We start from the raw sequence: 14,051 nt of genomic DNA, 5'->3' as shown, positions 1-14,051 counted from the left end.
CACAATAAACATTTTCTTTCTTGTGACCTGGGGCAGAGCAAGGCTCTTTGTACCCATGTCTTCCCATTAAACGAAGGCAAAGACTGCATTTTTCCCTCTCCTGAATGCAAGAGTCATGGTAGAGGTATTTTTAGCAGCAGAGAGACCGGACCAATTAAGAGGTGATGTTCCTGAGGTGACTTTATGAAGCAACCTTTTATGTTACAATGCGGGTGAGAGAGGTTGTCTGTTGCATTTTGAAAACACGGACAGTTTTCCAGCCTAGTTTTGACCATGTTTAATTGTGAAATAGCAATTTTACAGGAGGACTGGGATTTCGGAAAAATTATATAAAGAGAGATCGTTTTGGACTCTTCGTGAAGCATGTGAGCCAGGCACTTCCTACTCCATCACTCCCACATATTGGACTCTTTAAACCCATGAAAACAGTCTATTTAGAAGGGCCTCTGCCAAAATGCTCAATCGATTAATGACTAAAATACTTGAATTGCAAACCCACTTATTGGTAACATGATTGCCATGGTAGGGTTCTGACAAGGGTTAAGGCCAGAGTACACCAAAGACAATAACTATAACCATAAAGTTTTAACAATTGTTCTAATTCTATCTAAGACTAAAGGAGTCCTCACAAATGCAGAATCATTGAAATCATTTTTTTCCAGGTGATAAAGTATAAAAACATCAACAGCCAATCAGAGTACACTTGGATTTAAAGCGCTTTTTAAATGGCAGACATAACTCCAGCTTGCGCTTATAATAAACAGAACTTTATTGTCCCTTGTTGTGAACAAAGATATAGTAAATGTTATAGTTATCTTTTCTTTACAATTATCATTCTTACTGTGAATGAGCCTTTAGGTCTGGCATCAGGAAGGGAGAACTGAAGAAAAAGCTCTCTCTTCTTTTTGTGCTTCAGTTGAGTACCCAAGAAAGCATGTCGTTGCTTTTAGAATATGTTGAGATCTTGAGCGGCGCCCTCATGAAGAGTGCAAGATAAACAGGTTCCCAACAGAAGAGCTTCCATTAGGTTGAATGCACTGATTCACCAGTGGTGGACTTGATTGTATTAGGCAGAGCAATTATAATGGACTTTCTGTCTCCCCTGAGAAGGGTCATAGAAAACATGAGGTCCTTTCAGTTGAGAAGAAGTGGGAGTTAGAGAGCTTAACCCTGATGTCCCTTCCCAATAACACTAGTGTGTGTGTGTGAGAGAGAGAGAGAGAGAGAGAGCGAGCTGTTTCTATTGTTAGCCCCTGGTGCTCAATTAATTGTTTTCAATTCAATGATGCTCTACCTCCCTGGTACTGGGTTTATCCTTTGCTTCAGCACAATTTCACAAATGATAGCATGAAAGCTGTATGAATATGTTCAGGGGGAGCCTCATTGTTTTTGCTGTGTTGGCGTACATGGATGTGGTGCGTGTGTGACTGTGTCTGACTAATGCATGTGCACCTTCCTGAGTGAGCTAGTGCGCTAATGAATTGTGAGCAGGTGTGCTGCAGTGATTAAAATGCATTACCATGCAGCAAGTTTAATTCCCGCTTGACCTCTGACCATGTTCAAAATGAAATGATAATGTTTGTAATGGAGTTGTAGCCCATGTGGTCGTAAAATCACTGGAGAGACCAGCACTCTGCTATCTTGCTATACTGCATTTAGGCCTTTCAGCAAGCAGTGGAGCTACTTAGCAATGGCTTTGCCATTTTAACTAGATGCTGAAACTAAAGTAAACGGCAGTACTGTAACTGGACAAGACCAACAGGGAGACAACTGGCTTGTCAGATGGTTTGATGAGCGAGCAGTCTATGGTGTCAAATGGCCGCCACACTGTAGTAACCGAGGGGCTGCTTGCCAAATGGGTGGTTGCCCATGAGCAGTTTATGGAATATTGTCATTCTATATTGGGGTTAAAACACCAATGTAGGAGCAGGTACCTGGTGGGAGAGTTTCAAAGATGTGATTGACATGTCCAAAATAATTTTTTGGTAGCCTACTTTAGATCAGTATGGCCGGACTAATGTGTAATGCACTGTTTGAAAGGATTTAGAGCTGTGAGAATTGATCCAGGCCGGCGTCTTTGGGAGATCTGTGAGCTGTGCCCACTGGGATATGGCAGTTTCCAACCTCACAGCCTGTTTCTGTTGCTGCCAAGCAGCCATCCTAGTCTCAGTTTCTACAAATGCTGCAGTTAAACCTTCTCTGAAATTGAGAAGATCTGAACAATCACTGGTGATTGATCTGTAATTTGTCATTTTTGTATCGTACTATACTATACTATATTATACTTTACTATATTCTTTTTACAGCCAAGTATATTATAGAGTATATTGTAATTCCAGTCCTCAAGTCTTTTTATCCAGTATTTTAAGTTGAATATGATCTGGTTATATGATTAGCTTGATTTGGATAACATATAAAAAATAAAGATTTTCTAATTATTATACAGCTACCGTATGTTTTGATGACTTAATAGTAAATTTGATTGTGATTTAACGTGATTTTGTCCATGAAATGTATGACTACATGTTGAATATAGTATTGTACATTTTAAACTGCTTTTTATATTTATATATGTATATATTTACCTCCAAAACTTTAGACTTTAATGTCAGCTTTCTTCTTATGTATATTTTGAGATGGTTTGCAAAAATGTGTCTAAGTAAATTTCAGCAGTTCAGTGTTTTAATTTCCGCCTCCTTTATGTACATCCTGTAGGACACCTTGTTATCAGGGTGAGTGAGATAACACATGCACACCTTTGCTTGTGTTTCTATATGGCCTGTAACTCTGACTTTGTGTGTTCACCCAGAGGGGAGGGGTTTGTTGTATTGTCATTGCTAATGATCTTGTTGGCATAGCAGCGGAATGCTAAATGGGTTGTGTGTGTACACACTCACCCAAAGTGTGCCCTGCGTTGGCCAAGTCTTCAGCGATAAGCACCACGCAAGCATAATTCTGCATCTCGCTTGGTGTTCCTGCCTTTCAGACTCACCAGACTCCTATCTGACTTGCTTTATTGATGATGGTGTCTCATGGGTATGCAAAGTTAACTAGACACATTGTAGGCAGTGATGGTGCTTTATGTTGTTGTTGTGTGTAGACATGTACCGGTTTTCGGTAATACTATATATATATATATATACAGTACAGACACACCTCATTCAAAGAGTTTTCTTTATTTTCATGACTATGCAAATTGTAGATTCACACTGAAGGCATCAAAACTATGAATTAACACATGTGCAATTATATATGGAATTATATACATAACAAAAAAGTGTGAAACAACTGAAAATGTCATATTCTAGGTTCTTCAAAGTAGCCACCTTTTGCTTTGATTACTGCTTTGCACACTCTTGGCATTCTCTTGATGAGCTTCAAGAGGTAGTCACCTGAAATGGTCTTCCAACAGTCTTGAAGGAGTTCCCCGAGAGATGCTTAGCACTTGTTGGCCTTTTTGCCTTCTGTCTGCGGTCCAGCTCACCCCTAAACCATCTCGATTGGGTTCAGGTCCGGTGACTGTGGAGGCCAGGTCATCTGGCGGAGCACCCCATCACTCTCCTTCTTGGTCAAATAGCCCTTGATGCCTTCAGTGTGACTCTACAATTTTCATAGTCATGAAAATAAAGAAAACTCTTTGAATGAGAAGGTGTGTCCAAACTTTTGGTCTGTACTATATATATATATATATATTATATTATATCACCTGCACAGTATTGTTATTATGGCCATTTAAAAATACTGTGATTAATTATTTATTACAAATTATTCAGATTTTTGGAATGCATTTAAAGTACACTTTTCCCATCAACTGGTTAAATGCACAACACCGCTGTATGCTGCGTCAAAGAGGCATGCACACTTATTAATATAATAATTAAACTAATGAGACCTTATTGTAAGGTGTTACCTACTGTTCTTTTATAATTCTTTTGCACTTTAATCTTTTTGAAACATTTGTTTACTTAATACATTTTTGTGTATTGCTTCATTGTATTTAAATGTCCAGTGAGTAATATTAAAAATTTATCAAACCTGTTATAGTTGTTTTATAAAAATATATATATTTTTTTCAACTTTTTCAGTATCGTGATAATACAGTATACCGTGATAAAATCTTCAGCAATTATTGCAACATGAAAATTTGATACCGTTACATATGTAGTTGTGTGGAGAGTTCACTGCTGCAGTGGAAGAGGGATTTCTGTTATGGAATAGCTAAGAATTTCTCATCCAGGATTGGGAAAGACCTTTCACATTGGCCTCTGGAAGAGGAACTAACAAAGAAATTCCTTCTCCGCTAAACCATTAGGGAAGGGTTGTCGCCGAGGGTGGATAGGAAAGACTTTCCACATTGTTCTCGAAATAAGAGACCATCAAAGCCACCCAGAATCCCTCTTGAGCTACAGGTTGGGTTAGGGTGTTCCTTTAGGTTCTTCCCCAGCAATTTTTGCCAGCCAGTTTCTTTGATCCTGTCCCTTCCCCACCCTGCTCTCCTGTCATTACCCAGATCCAAGGAGCCGTTTCCTTTGGTTTAATTAGACTGCAAGCTCAATGTTGTTTTTCTCAGAGTTGTTGTGGCTGGTTTTGTGAGAAAGCTGGATACTTTGGGCAAAAAAATGGGGTTGTGGGTAGGGCTGTGCGATTTTGGGAAAATATCAAATTGCGATTTATTTATTTTTGACCGTTATTGCGATTTGCGATATTAATATTGTCAATAGTGTGCAGCACAGTATGTGCATCAGGTAACAATGCTTGGTTTCCATTAAAACTATTACAAAGTTCCTTTTTGTAGTGTGTTTTGGGCATTATTACAATAGGAATTACTGTTGTTCGATTGTTTCCCATCTGCCAGATTACATCCAGTTTACATTAAAGCCAATATAATTCCCAATATAACCCTTAAAACCATTACATTTTCTGTTGTGTTTTGGGAGGGGCTCTATTTAATTTTTTTTTCAGCAGGGAATATTATTATGGTATTATTACTTTTACAGAATTTACTTAATTACTGAATTTCACAGGCAAGATTTGTTTATTATGTGTAAATAAAGATAAAGTATTATGTAGGTTACATAGGCTGTAAGTGAAATTAACAAAGCAATTTGACTGAATTTACACTTATTTTGAACTAGGAGTCAGGCGCAAGTTGACACTGCTTGTGCTCGTGAAGACTTGCGGTGGGGAGCCACGCACGAGTATAACCGAGCATTATGAGACATTTACTGCTACATGTGTGTGGTAAGATTAAATGGCTATAAGAAGTATGAGAAGCGTTCAGAGACACAGGCTGTGTGTGCGGTCTTCTGAATAGGGAATAGCGAACATGCATTATAAACTTCTTTCAAATTAGAATCTGTTGGGGAATCTCTTGATATGTGTTGTGACACAGCTCTTGCAAATTAGCGTTACCTTTTTTGTTTGGTGTCTTGTCATTTCGAAGCTAAATTGATCTCATAATACATACATTTCTCAATCAAGGTCTCAAATCATGATTGCCATTTAATTTCTATTAATCGCACAGCCCTATTTGTGGGTTTAGAGTATAAGATGGATGTGTGATCCATATTGGGTTTACAGACAAGAAGAGGGCAAGAGAGAGCACAAATGAAACGACCTGTTCACCCCCTGTCGGCAGTGTGGCCGAGACCCCTGTGTATTGGTGATGGAGTAGGGGACACCTTTCTCTTGTGGGTGATTGATGACAAAGCTGGCTTTTCAACCTCCTCTTCCCACCACTGTGGGCGTGATGTGGACCATGTGAGGTGACTGGACCTCCCCGACACCCCCAATCACTCCCCAACCAAGTCTAGACTTGGTTGACACAAACATGACCTTGTCATGCTGGGGTGGGTGACAATCATCATCATCACATCGCTCGTCGCCTGCTCTAGAGGGCCGGTGAAAACAAAGTGCCTTCATTTGTGATCAGACCTGTGCTGTAGGACCCTGGGGGAATAACACAGAGTCTGAATCAGCACCATCTTGATTAATTGATCTATGCTGTGTGATTGCACTGTACTTCCTAAAGAGGATGGGTGATAATTTTAGATATTTTAAAATGCTACAATTTAGACATTGCAATATTAAACATGGATATTGATTGTGAGATTTAACTAAAAATGTATTTTAAAGTTTTTTTTAGGTTCACTTTCAGTGAGTGTTAAAGTGAAAAAAAAAAAAAAAGTGACGTGACATTCAGCCAAGTATGGTGACCCATACTCAGAATTTGTGCTCTGCATTTAACCCATCCGAAGTGCACACACACAGAGCAGTGAACACACACACACACACTGTGAACACACACCCGGAGCAGTGGGCAGCCATTTATGCTGCGGCGCCCGGGGAGCAGTTGGGGGTTCGATGCCTTGCTCAAGGGCACCTAAGTCATGTTATTGAAGGTGGAGAGAGAACTGTACATGCACTCCCCCCACCCACAATTCCTGCCAGCCCGGGACTCGAACTCACAACCTTTCGATTGGGAGTCCGACTCTCTAACCATTAGGCCACGACTTCCCTTAAGTGATGGCGAAGAGAATTTGAATGTAAAAGTATGGAAAATTCACATGCACAATTAAATGTACAATATCAGCTGATATACCAATGAATTAATTTTTAATATTGCTCAATATGGTGATATATTATGCATCTCCATAGTTCAAAGCTGCATACATGTATTGCCTTATTCTTCGGCCCATATTGTGATTGGGGAAATGAAATGCATTTAAGGATTAAATATTTTGATTTACAGTAATGTTGAACTAATAAAATATGTCAAACTGGAATGAGGATTTTTTTATTGTGTCACAAAATCTTGAGGACACATTCTGCTCCAAAACTATCCATTAGTTTTGGGAAACCGTTTCATCTTTTTCCAGTCTGATGATACAAAAAAGCCTTTAAGTGTCCTTTAATTGGCCTGGTGGTGACATTTTGTGGTAACTGAAGGTTGTGGTCAGTGTTGTCAACTGGCTCTCCACCATCAGTTTGGCCAGTTCTCTTGTGTCAGTCAACAATTCAACTAAAAAGATAGGATTGACATCCCAGATTAATGGAGATTATATGCTGAGATCGCTTGGCATAGAATGGATAAATGACCTGCGGGTGTCCTGAGGACAATCAATCAAAGTCTGGCACAGAATTTGTGTGACTGGTGCTCAGACTTTGACTGACAGATTTAGTGTGTGTGTGTGTGTGTGTGTGTGTGTGAACGTGTACTTGCATATAGTGTATTAAACATTGTAAAATGTTGGTTTAAAAAAATGAGTAGTCGTGGGTAGCTAGTTCAGGTGAAAAACCCTGTATTAGGCCAGTTTCAGAATTCTCTGATCTCACCTTGATCGCTTGCGTTACTCAAGAGATGTTCATAATATGAGGAAAGTATTTGCATGCAAAAAAGGGAGCCCAAAGTTACAAGATAAAGATATCTCAATTTGTGCTTTTAAAATGTAAAAAAAAAACACAAATGTGTGGGACATAATGCATTGGCTAAAGATAACCATTTGAATGTGGAAAAAAACTATCTAACCGCTAAAGCTAATTGCCGCAAAATGTCTGAACTAACAAAACATATATCTATAAATTATATAATTTGTTGTTGAACTGCTGTGGCCCTAGTAATGTGTTTGTTGACAGAGAGGGTGGGGATAATATTTTCCTGCCAGGTCAGACAAGGGAAGTTTGCCTCTCTCTGCAGTTCCTTTTCCAAAAGCAGATGAGGAAATGAAGTACCCGTTTTCTCACCAAGGTCACAAAGGAACGGAGACCTATTTTTTTCTTTCTTTCTGTGTTGATTTCTTTTGGACTCTTTCAATCTCTCCTTTGCATCCCAGACCCAGTTCTTTAATTTTCTTTATTTTCTCGTTCACTCTCTGTGTAGGGTATTGACAGTGCACTGAAGGGTTTGGTGCTTTAGATAAGGCTTGTGAAAGCTCTCAGACTGCCTCACCTCGCACTCGCTGTCAGCTGGATAACACTTGTTCATGACTGCTGGTGGAAAACACTTTGCCATCTTAGCAAGAAGATCCCGACATCATCCTGTAATGTGATCATAGTTTGATTCAAGTTAACATTGTTTAATGTAATAATCATATGGTTTGTGCTCAGTAGGGCCTAATGTGCGAATGCATCAGAGCATTGTAGCCGATTGCGTGTGCGCCGCTGCCAACTGAAACTGCGGCGTGGGAGCCTTTTGAAGCTGATGAGAAGCCTGATGAAAGGTCTCCAGGGTCATTCTTAGCCTCTCTCTCAGCCCCCTCTAATTTCAGCCCTGCCCCTCTTTAAACTGCCCCATCCACTGACTGTGGGAACTTGCACCTGTAGCTCCCTCCACCACCACCCCGTTAGCCACCCACTTACACACACACACACACACGCACACACACACACTCATAGTGTTTACAGGCTTAACATCCAAACATGACTGCAGTACCTAATGCAAGTGTGCAGTAGGCCGAAGGTTTGCTTCTGAAGTATGTCTGAGCCAGACGTTCTGTGTTAGCTTGTTCACAGCTCTCTATAAATATCCTTGCTATCATCAAAAGTAGTCCATGATAAGGAAGGAAGAATTACTTGTGGTGAAATTGGAATACACTTATCCAAGGGGGTTTGTTTGGGTGCATTTGCGTCGCTGTTGAATGTTGGGCCACTTCTAGGGTCAGAGGGTGTGTGTGTGTGTGTGTGTGGCCAGAGGAATGTTCTCGGAGTGTCACGAGACTTAGGTTGATGGTGTCTTGCAGTGATGGGTTTTAGATGGAGGTCTTTGTTCACTGGTTCACTGGTCTCCTCCCCCACTAGTCTTTATCCACATCTAGCCCTTTGGGCAGCTGTCACATAATCCAGCTAATCAGATACGGAGTGTGTGGGAACAGGACCGTCCCCGTGCTATCCCATGCACACACCCTGACATTCTGACCTTTCTCCTTGGGTACGCATGACCACATGTACGCGGCCAACCGGATCAATCCAGCATATTCATTTACTGATGGAGATTTGGACCAAATACGCATGCACAGATGAGAGTGCGCTCAAAAACGCACGCATTTTGCATCCACGCAGATGCTCACTAACACAAGACCCCACTAATACGCTCTCTCACAGTGGCCGCCCATGTGTTGGGGGATGGGAAGAGAGGTCAGAAGCCCTGCAGCATGTCATGGGGATGATCCATGTTCATATCAAATAATCCACCTTTTAAGACGCATCTGTTGTACGTCTGCATGGATATGTGGCCCACCCACTCCAGCCCATCCAGACAGACCTGGTGCTGCTGCTAATCCCTGACTGCATCCACCAGACCAGCCCCCAACCTCTCCAACCACGCCTTATGGCTCCGCCCCCTAACTCCACCTCTGGAGAAGAACGAGATGCATGTGTAAATCTAACATGTCGACTCACTCTGTGTGTGCTCTTTAAAAGTTTGAGTTCAGTAGAACTAAAGCAGTGATCAGTCTTTTTAAAATAATATAAATGCATTAGTCTGGTTTTTGTGAAGTCAGACTAACTGACCTAGATATTGCGTTTATAGCTCTGTTTGGTCAGCATGTATACAAATTGAGACTTCATCTGGCCTACAATTGGGACTACAATTTTTCTACAATTTTGGTGTTTAATGTGAGCATACATCTAAGTTGAAGCTACTAAAAAGTCAATGAAGTGAACATCCAGCACTAATTTTCACAATGCATTCTGGGAATTTCTAGCAAGCAAATGTACACTGGGATGATAATGACTGTGGGACAACCCTTGCCAGTGCTAACTTTCTAAAGGGCCGTTCACACCAAGGACAAAAACTATAATGAAACCATAACTATATAGATTTTTTTCCAGCTAATGATCAATGAAAACATTAACAGCCAATCAGAATCCCCCCGACTTGAGCTCAAGCATTTAAAGTGGCATATGACAGAACTGCATTATGTGCTTCTAATCAACATAATGTTATTGTGGTATTGTGAGGAGGCTTATATAGTTATCGTTATAGTTATCTTTATGGTTATTGTTCTTGGTGTGAATGGGCCTTAACACTTGCCACTATAGCACAGACATGCATTAGTTTTAGTATTTAACACATACTTTTCAGTCTGTACTCGCACAACTAAAAGTTTATCGCTGGAGATGTAAGTCTAGCGGTTAGCACATGCAGTTAACAGATGTGACTTTCATTCTCCACAAAATTAGACAAAGAAAATATTTGTTTTCAGTTGGATCGTTGAAGTTGAATAAAGTGCTAAAAGTGGTATCATGTACCTATCTAGGGTCATCTGAATAAACTCATCTCTAAAGGAAACACATCAATGAAATTATTATTTTCCTCATTTGAAGATGCCAAGCTTCAGTGGCTTGTTTTTGACTTCGTGAAAGTTGATCAATTGACCTGGTCAGGTAGGAACTATAAACAACATGTTAGTAGACGAACTCTCAGATATCAGAGGAGCATCAAGAATGTTTCCAGAGTTAGTCTTAACACCTAAGGTGTGGCTGAAAAGCTCTCCCTCCCGCCATGTCGTGTGTAACGTAACTCAACTCTTATAAATGCTGCCCGCTGTCATGAGAGAGGACTGTAATGGAGCTCTAGCATTTCTGTCATTTCATTAATGCTGTTTGCTAAGACAAACATCACAATTTCTGTTGCTCCTACTTGAGGTTAGGGATTTAAATAAACCTCTTACACTCTGTATTACATTTAACATTTCGCAGACGCTTCTGATCCAAAGCGCATTAAAACTGCTTACATTTTCTGGCACAATTTCTGCAACCTCAGATTTTGTTTAGAGGAGGCATGCTATTCCTTTCTTGAGTTTTTTTTTTTCTCTTTCTCCTGACAGATGATAAAGCATGTCTATATATTTGGTTTATATTTGGAGGAGGTATCTGATCCGTATCTAAGGATCAGAATATCATGAACACTCGAGGGTGGGACCTTTTGACCTGGATTGTTTGGCATTGAGAAAATATACAAATCTGTTTGTTTCTTGTTGTGCTTTCTTCAACAGCATTTTAATATTAAATCTCATAATGATATTCTTTCTCTTTCTCCCAAAGCGATCCTACACACTCATTCTGGAAGCCTGGGACTGGGATAACTCCACTCAGAACTGTGAGTATTCCTCTGTAACCACTGTATGATTTACTGCTGCAGGCTGCTTTAGCCTTTCTGGGTTGGGTTTGATGATCATAATGGCTGTTAAGTGTTGTTAGTCTATAGTTTTGAGCTCTTCGTACGTGGAGATTGAGTCTGACCCTGGACGATAAGATGACAGTGTTAAAGCTGCCCCGCTGACAAGATGTAATTTTAGTTTGGGGGAATTCGTTGGGGTTTTACTGGACACGTATGAGGTTATTTAAGGATTTTGTTGTGAGCATTAAGTGTAAAAGTTTTCAGTTTTCATGTTGGTACTGATATAGAGGGTTGGAGGTATATTTTTAACCACACTAAGCAGGGGCTCATCGTTTTTTGACCGATATATTGAGATGACGTGTTGCTTAGCCAAGAATCGTTCCCTGAGTTTCCACACAAATGTGTAGTTTAAGGCTCAAACGAGCACAATCTTGTCTTCCACACCTGCTTCAGTAGTGCACACAAGAGATTTCCCAATAACCCTGATCATCTGAAGACCTCTGTTAATTGCAGCCACTGGGTGAAATGAGTCATGCATGTAAATTACAAATTGAGGTATTGCCAAATAGTCAGCATGATAAAGTTTGATTGTTTGGATTACCTCAGTTTATAAGACAGATCTGTTGATCAGATTTCTAAGCAAGCAGAGCTGAAATACTTTTTAGTTCCTTTAGGAAGTCATGGCCTAATGGTTAGAGAGTCGGACTCGCAATCGGAGGGTTGTGAGTTCTAGTCTTGGGCCGGCAGGAATTGTAGGTGGGGGGAGTGCATGTACAGTGCTCTCTCCACCTTCAATACCATGACTGAGGTGCCCTTGAGCAAGGCACTGAACACCCAACTGCTCCCCGGGCGCCGCAGCATAAATGTCTGCCCACTGCTCCGGGTGTGTGTTCACAGTGTGTGTGTGTGTCTGTGTTCACTGCTGTGTGTGTGCACTTTGGATGGGTTAAAAGCAGAGCACGAATTCTGAGTATGGGTCACCATACTTGGCCGTATGTCACGTCACACAGAAAATCCCAACTAAATATGAGATCTTGGGCTGTAATCCCCTAAACCTGGTTTTTCGGGGCTCCTGCAATGTAAGGATCTTGGGGAAACAACATGGACCCCATGATTCCACAGCTGTATCCTGTTTTCTCCCGCCGCCTTTGTCTGGCTTGAGGAATTGTCGGTGGGAAAGGGTCAAGCGGAGGAATTCGACGTATGCAAAAGAAAGGTGAATTCTGCTAAAACAGGAGAGACTGAGGTGGAGCCTGGCTTTAATCTGCGGATGTGATCTGTAGAATCACTGCATATCCCAGTCTGTAACTCCAAATACAAACACTTTCTCTGCTCCACGTCCTGTTTTTCATCTTCTACTATATTTCTTTGATTTGTTATTTATTTTTTTATTTTTTATTTTTTTTGAGTTTTTGTTTGGTCTTCTGTTTTATTATTATTGTTGCTTTGTTGTTATTTGATGATGCTGATGATGTTATATGATAGTCACATAAACACTTGGAAACCTGCTTACATGCTTCGATGACCTGCTTAGATGGAATATGAGATGTGTGAAGAAAACAAGATCGGGATAAATATCACTAGAGCACATTATTTTGTAGTGGTCCTCATTTGCAATCTAAATGTAATTTTGTCAAATTATTGAAAACATCTGAAGGTATTATTTAATGATTTATTTAGGATACATAAAACTTGAATTTAGCTTTAGAGTTTTAAAAACAACGACTCTAGGAGTTTTCACCAGACCATTTGTCAGCATTTGTGACCATTGATTAGAAATTTTTGAAATTGACCAGCTCTTTTTGATGATCTGGAGTGCTCTCAATGACTCGGCAGAGCTCTGTTTGAGACAGTGGCTTCATTTATCAAATGAGCCCAGTGGACAAAGGCGTGCCAGACATTAATGATCATGTCAGAGAGAGAGAGACTGCTGCCAAGGTCTGTCTGATGTGACTATCAGCAGTCTGTACTCACGCAAGGCTTGGCAACAACTCCGTTTGCCGTTTGATACTACTTGTTTAGTATGCAGTGTGAACGCTCAGAGCTGCTGCACCTGTTTTCTTAAACTGGACACGTCCCCACGCCTCCTTGTCTGTCTGTCTGTCTGTCTGTCAGGATCCTAAAAAAATGTCTCTCACTCTTTCGCTGGGGCGAACAAAGTTTAGCCTGCACAATGCATCATGTCATCTTGGGACTTTGAAACATTGTTCTATTCGAACTGAGGTATTTAGCCAACATGCATTTTTCATAGATGCTTTAAATAATTCTGTTACATTTGTCAGAACTGTTCGTATGTGTATGTGTTCATGGTAGGGCCATGCAGGCCGCAGGAAAAGTCCTGTAGCAATGTGTTTACTTTGCAGGAAGAGCTCTGGACTGCCTAGTGTTTAGACATTGGGCAGAATGGGCCGGCAAAGGCTTTCTCCATTGTTCTTTATCTGGAAGCGCCAGGGCTATTTCTGTTTTTGTTGCTTAATTCGACCGACATTGTCAGGGGATGGAGAGAAAGGTATGTGTATGTCCGCTCCGCATGTGAGGTTGCAAGAAGAGAAAGACGCGGACGCGCTTTGCACGTCGGGACTGAGGAAATCGCAGGCCCCCTGTCTCCACTGTGATTGTTCGCCATCTCCGATCACACTGCGATAATGATTGCTTTCTTTGCAGAGAGGCTGGGAAAGCATGGGAAAAATGGAGCTCTTAGTGTGAACGCTAACCACTCTCACTAGTAGGAGGGATTCGTGCTGTGGATCCATGTCCTTGTGGACCTTTACAGTGTGCTTGATGATTAGGACTAGGGTCGGATCCAGGTCCTTCAAGGATAGCTAGGGCTAAGAGCTAAAAGTGCCTGCTGCTCTTGCCCAGATCTCCCTGGTAACAGCAGTCAAAATCACACCCCTCCCTCTGGCCAGACATCAATGTCTTTATTAGAACT

General features: G+C 40.9%; 1 protein-coding gene across 2 annotated transcripts in view; it reads left to right on the top strand.

Moving 5' to 3' along the window:
- The window catches only part of LOC132092549 (protein jagged-2-like), a 41,545-nt gene that overhangs the window by 3,566 nt on the left and 23,928 nt on the right, over positions 1-14,051 (top strand). For both annotated transcript variants that reach the window (XM_059498831.1, XM_059498830.1), the window contains exon 3: positions 11,044-11,098. In XM_059498831.1, coding sequence (XP_059354814.1) covers positions 11,044-11,098 — 55 coding nt within the window. The remainder of the gene's footprint in view (positions 1-11,043; positions 11,099-14,051) is intronic.

This window comes from Carassius carassius, chromosome 18 (genome assembly GCF_963082965.1).
Source record: "Carassius carassius chromosome 18, fCarCar2.1, whole genome shotgun sequence".
NCBI lineage: Eukaryota > Metazoa > Chordata > Actinopteri > Cypriniformes > Cyprinidae > Carassius > Carassius carassius.
Note: the sequence above shows the minus strand (reverse complement) of the source record. Positions and strands in the feature narration are given on the sequence as shown.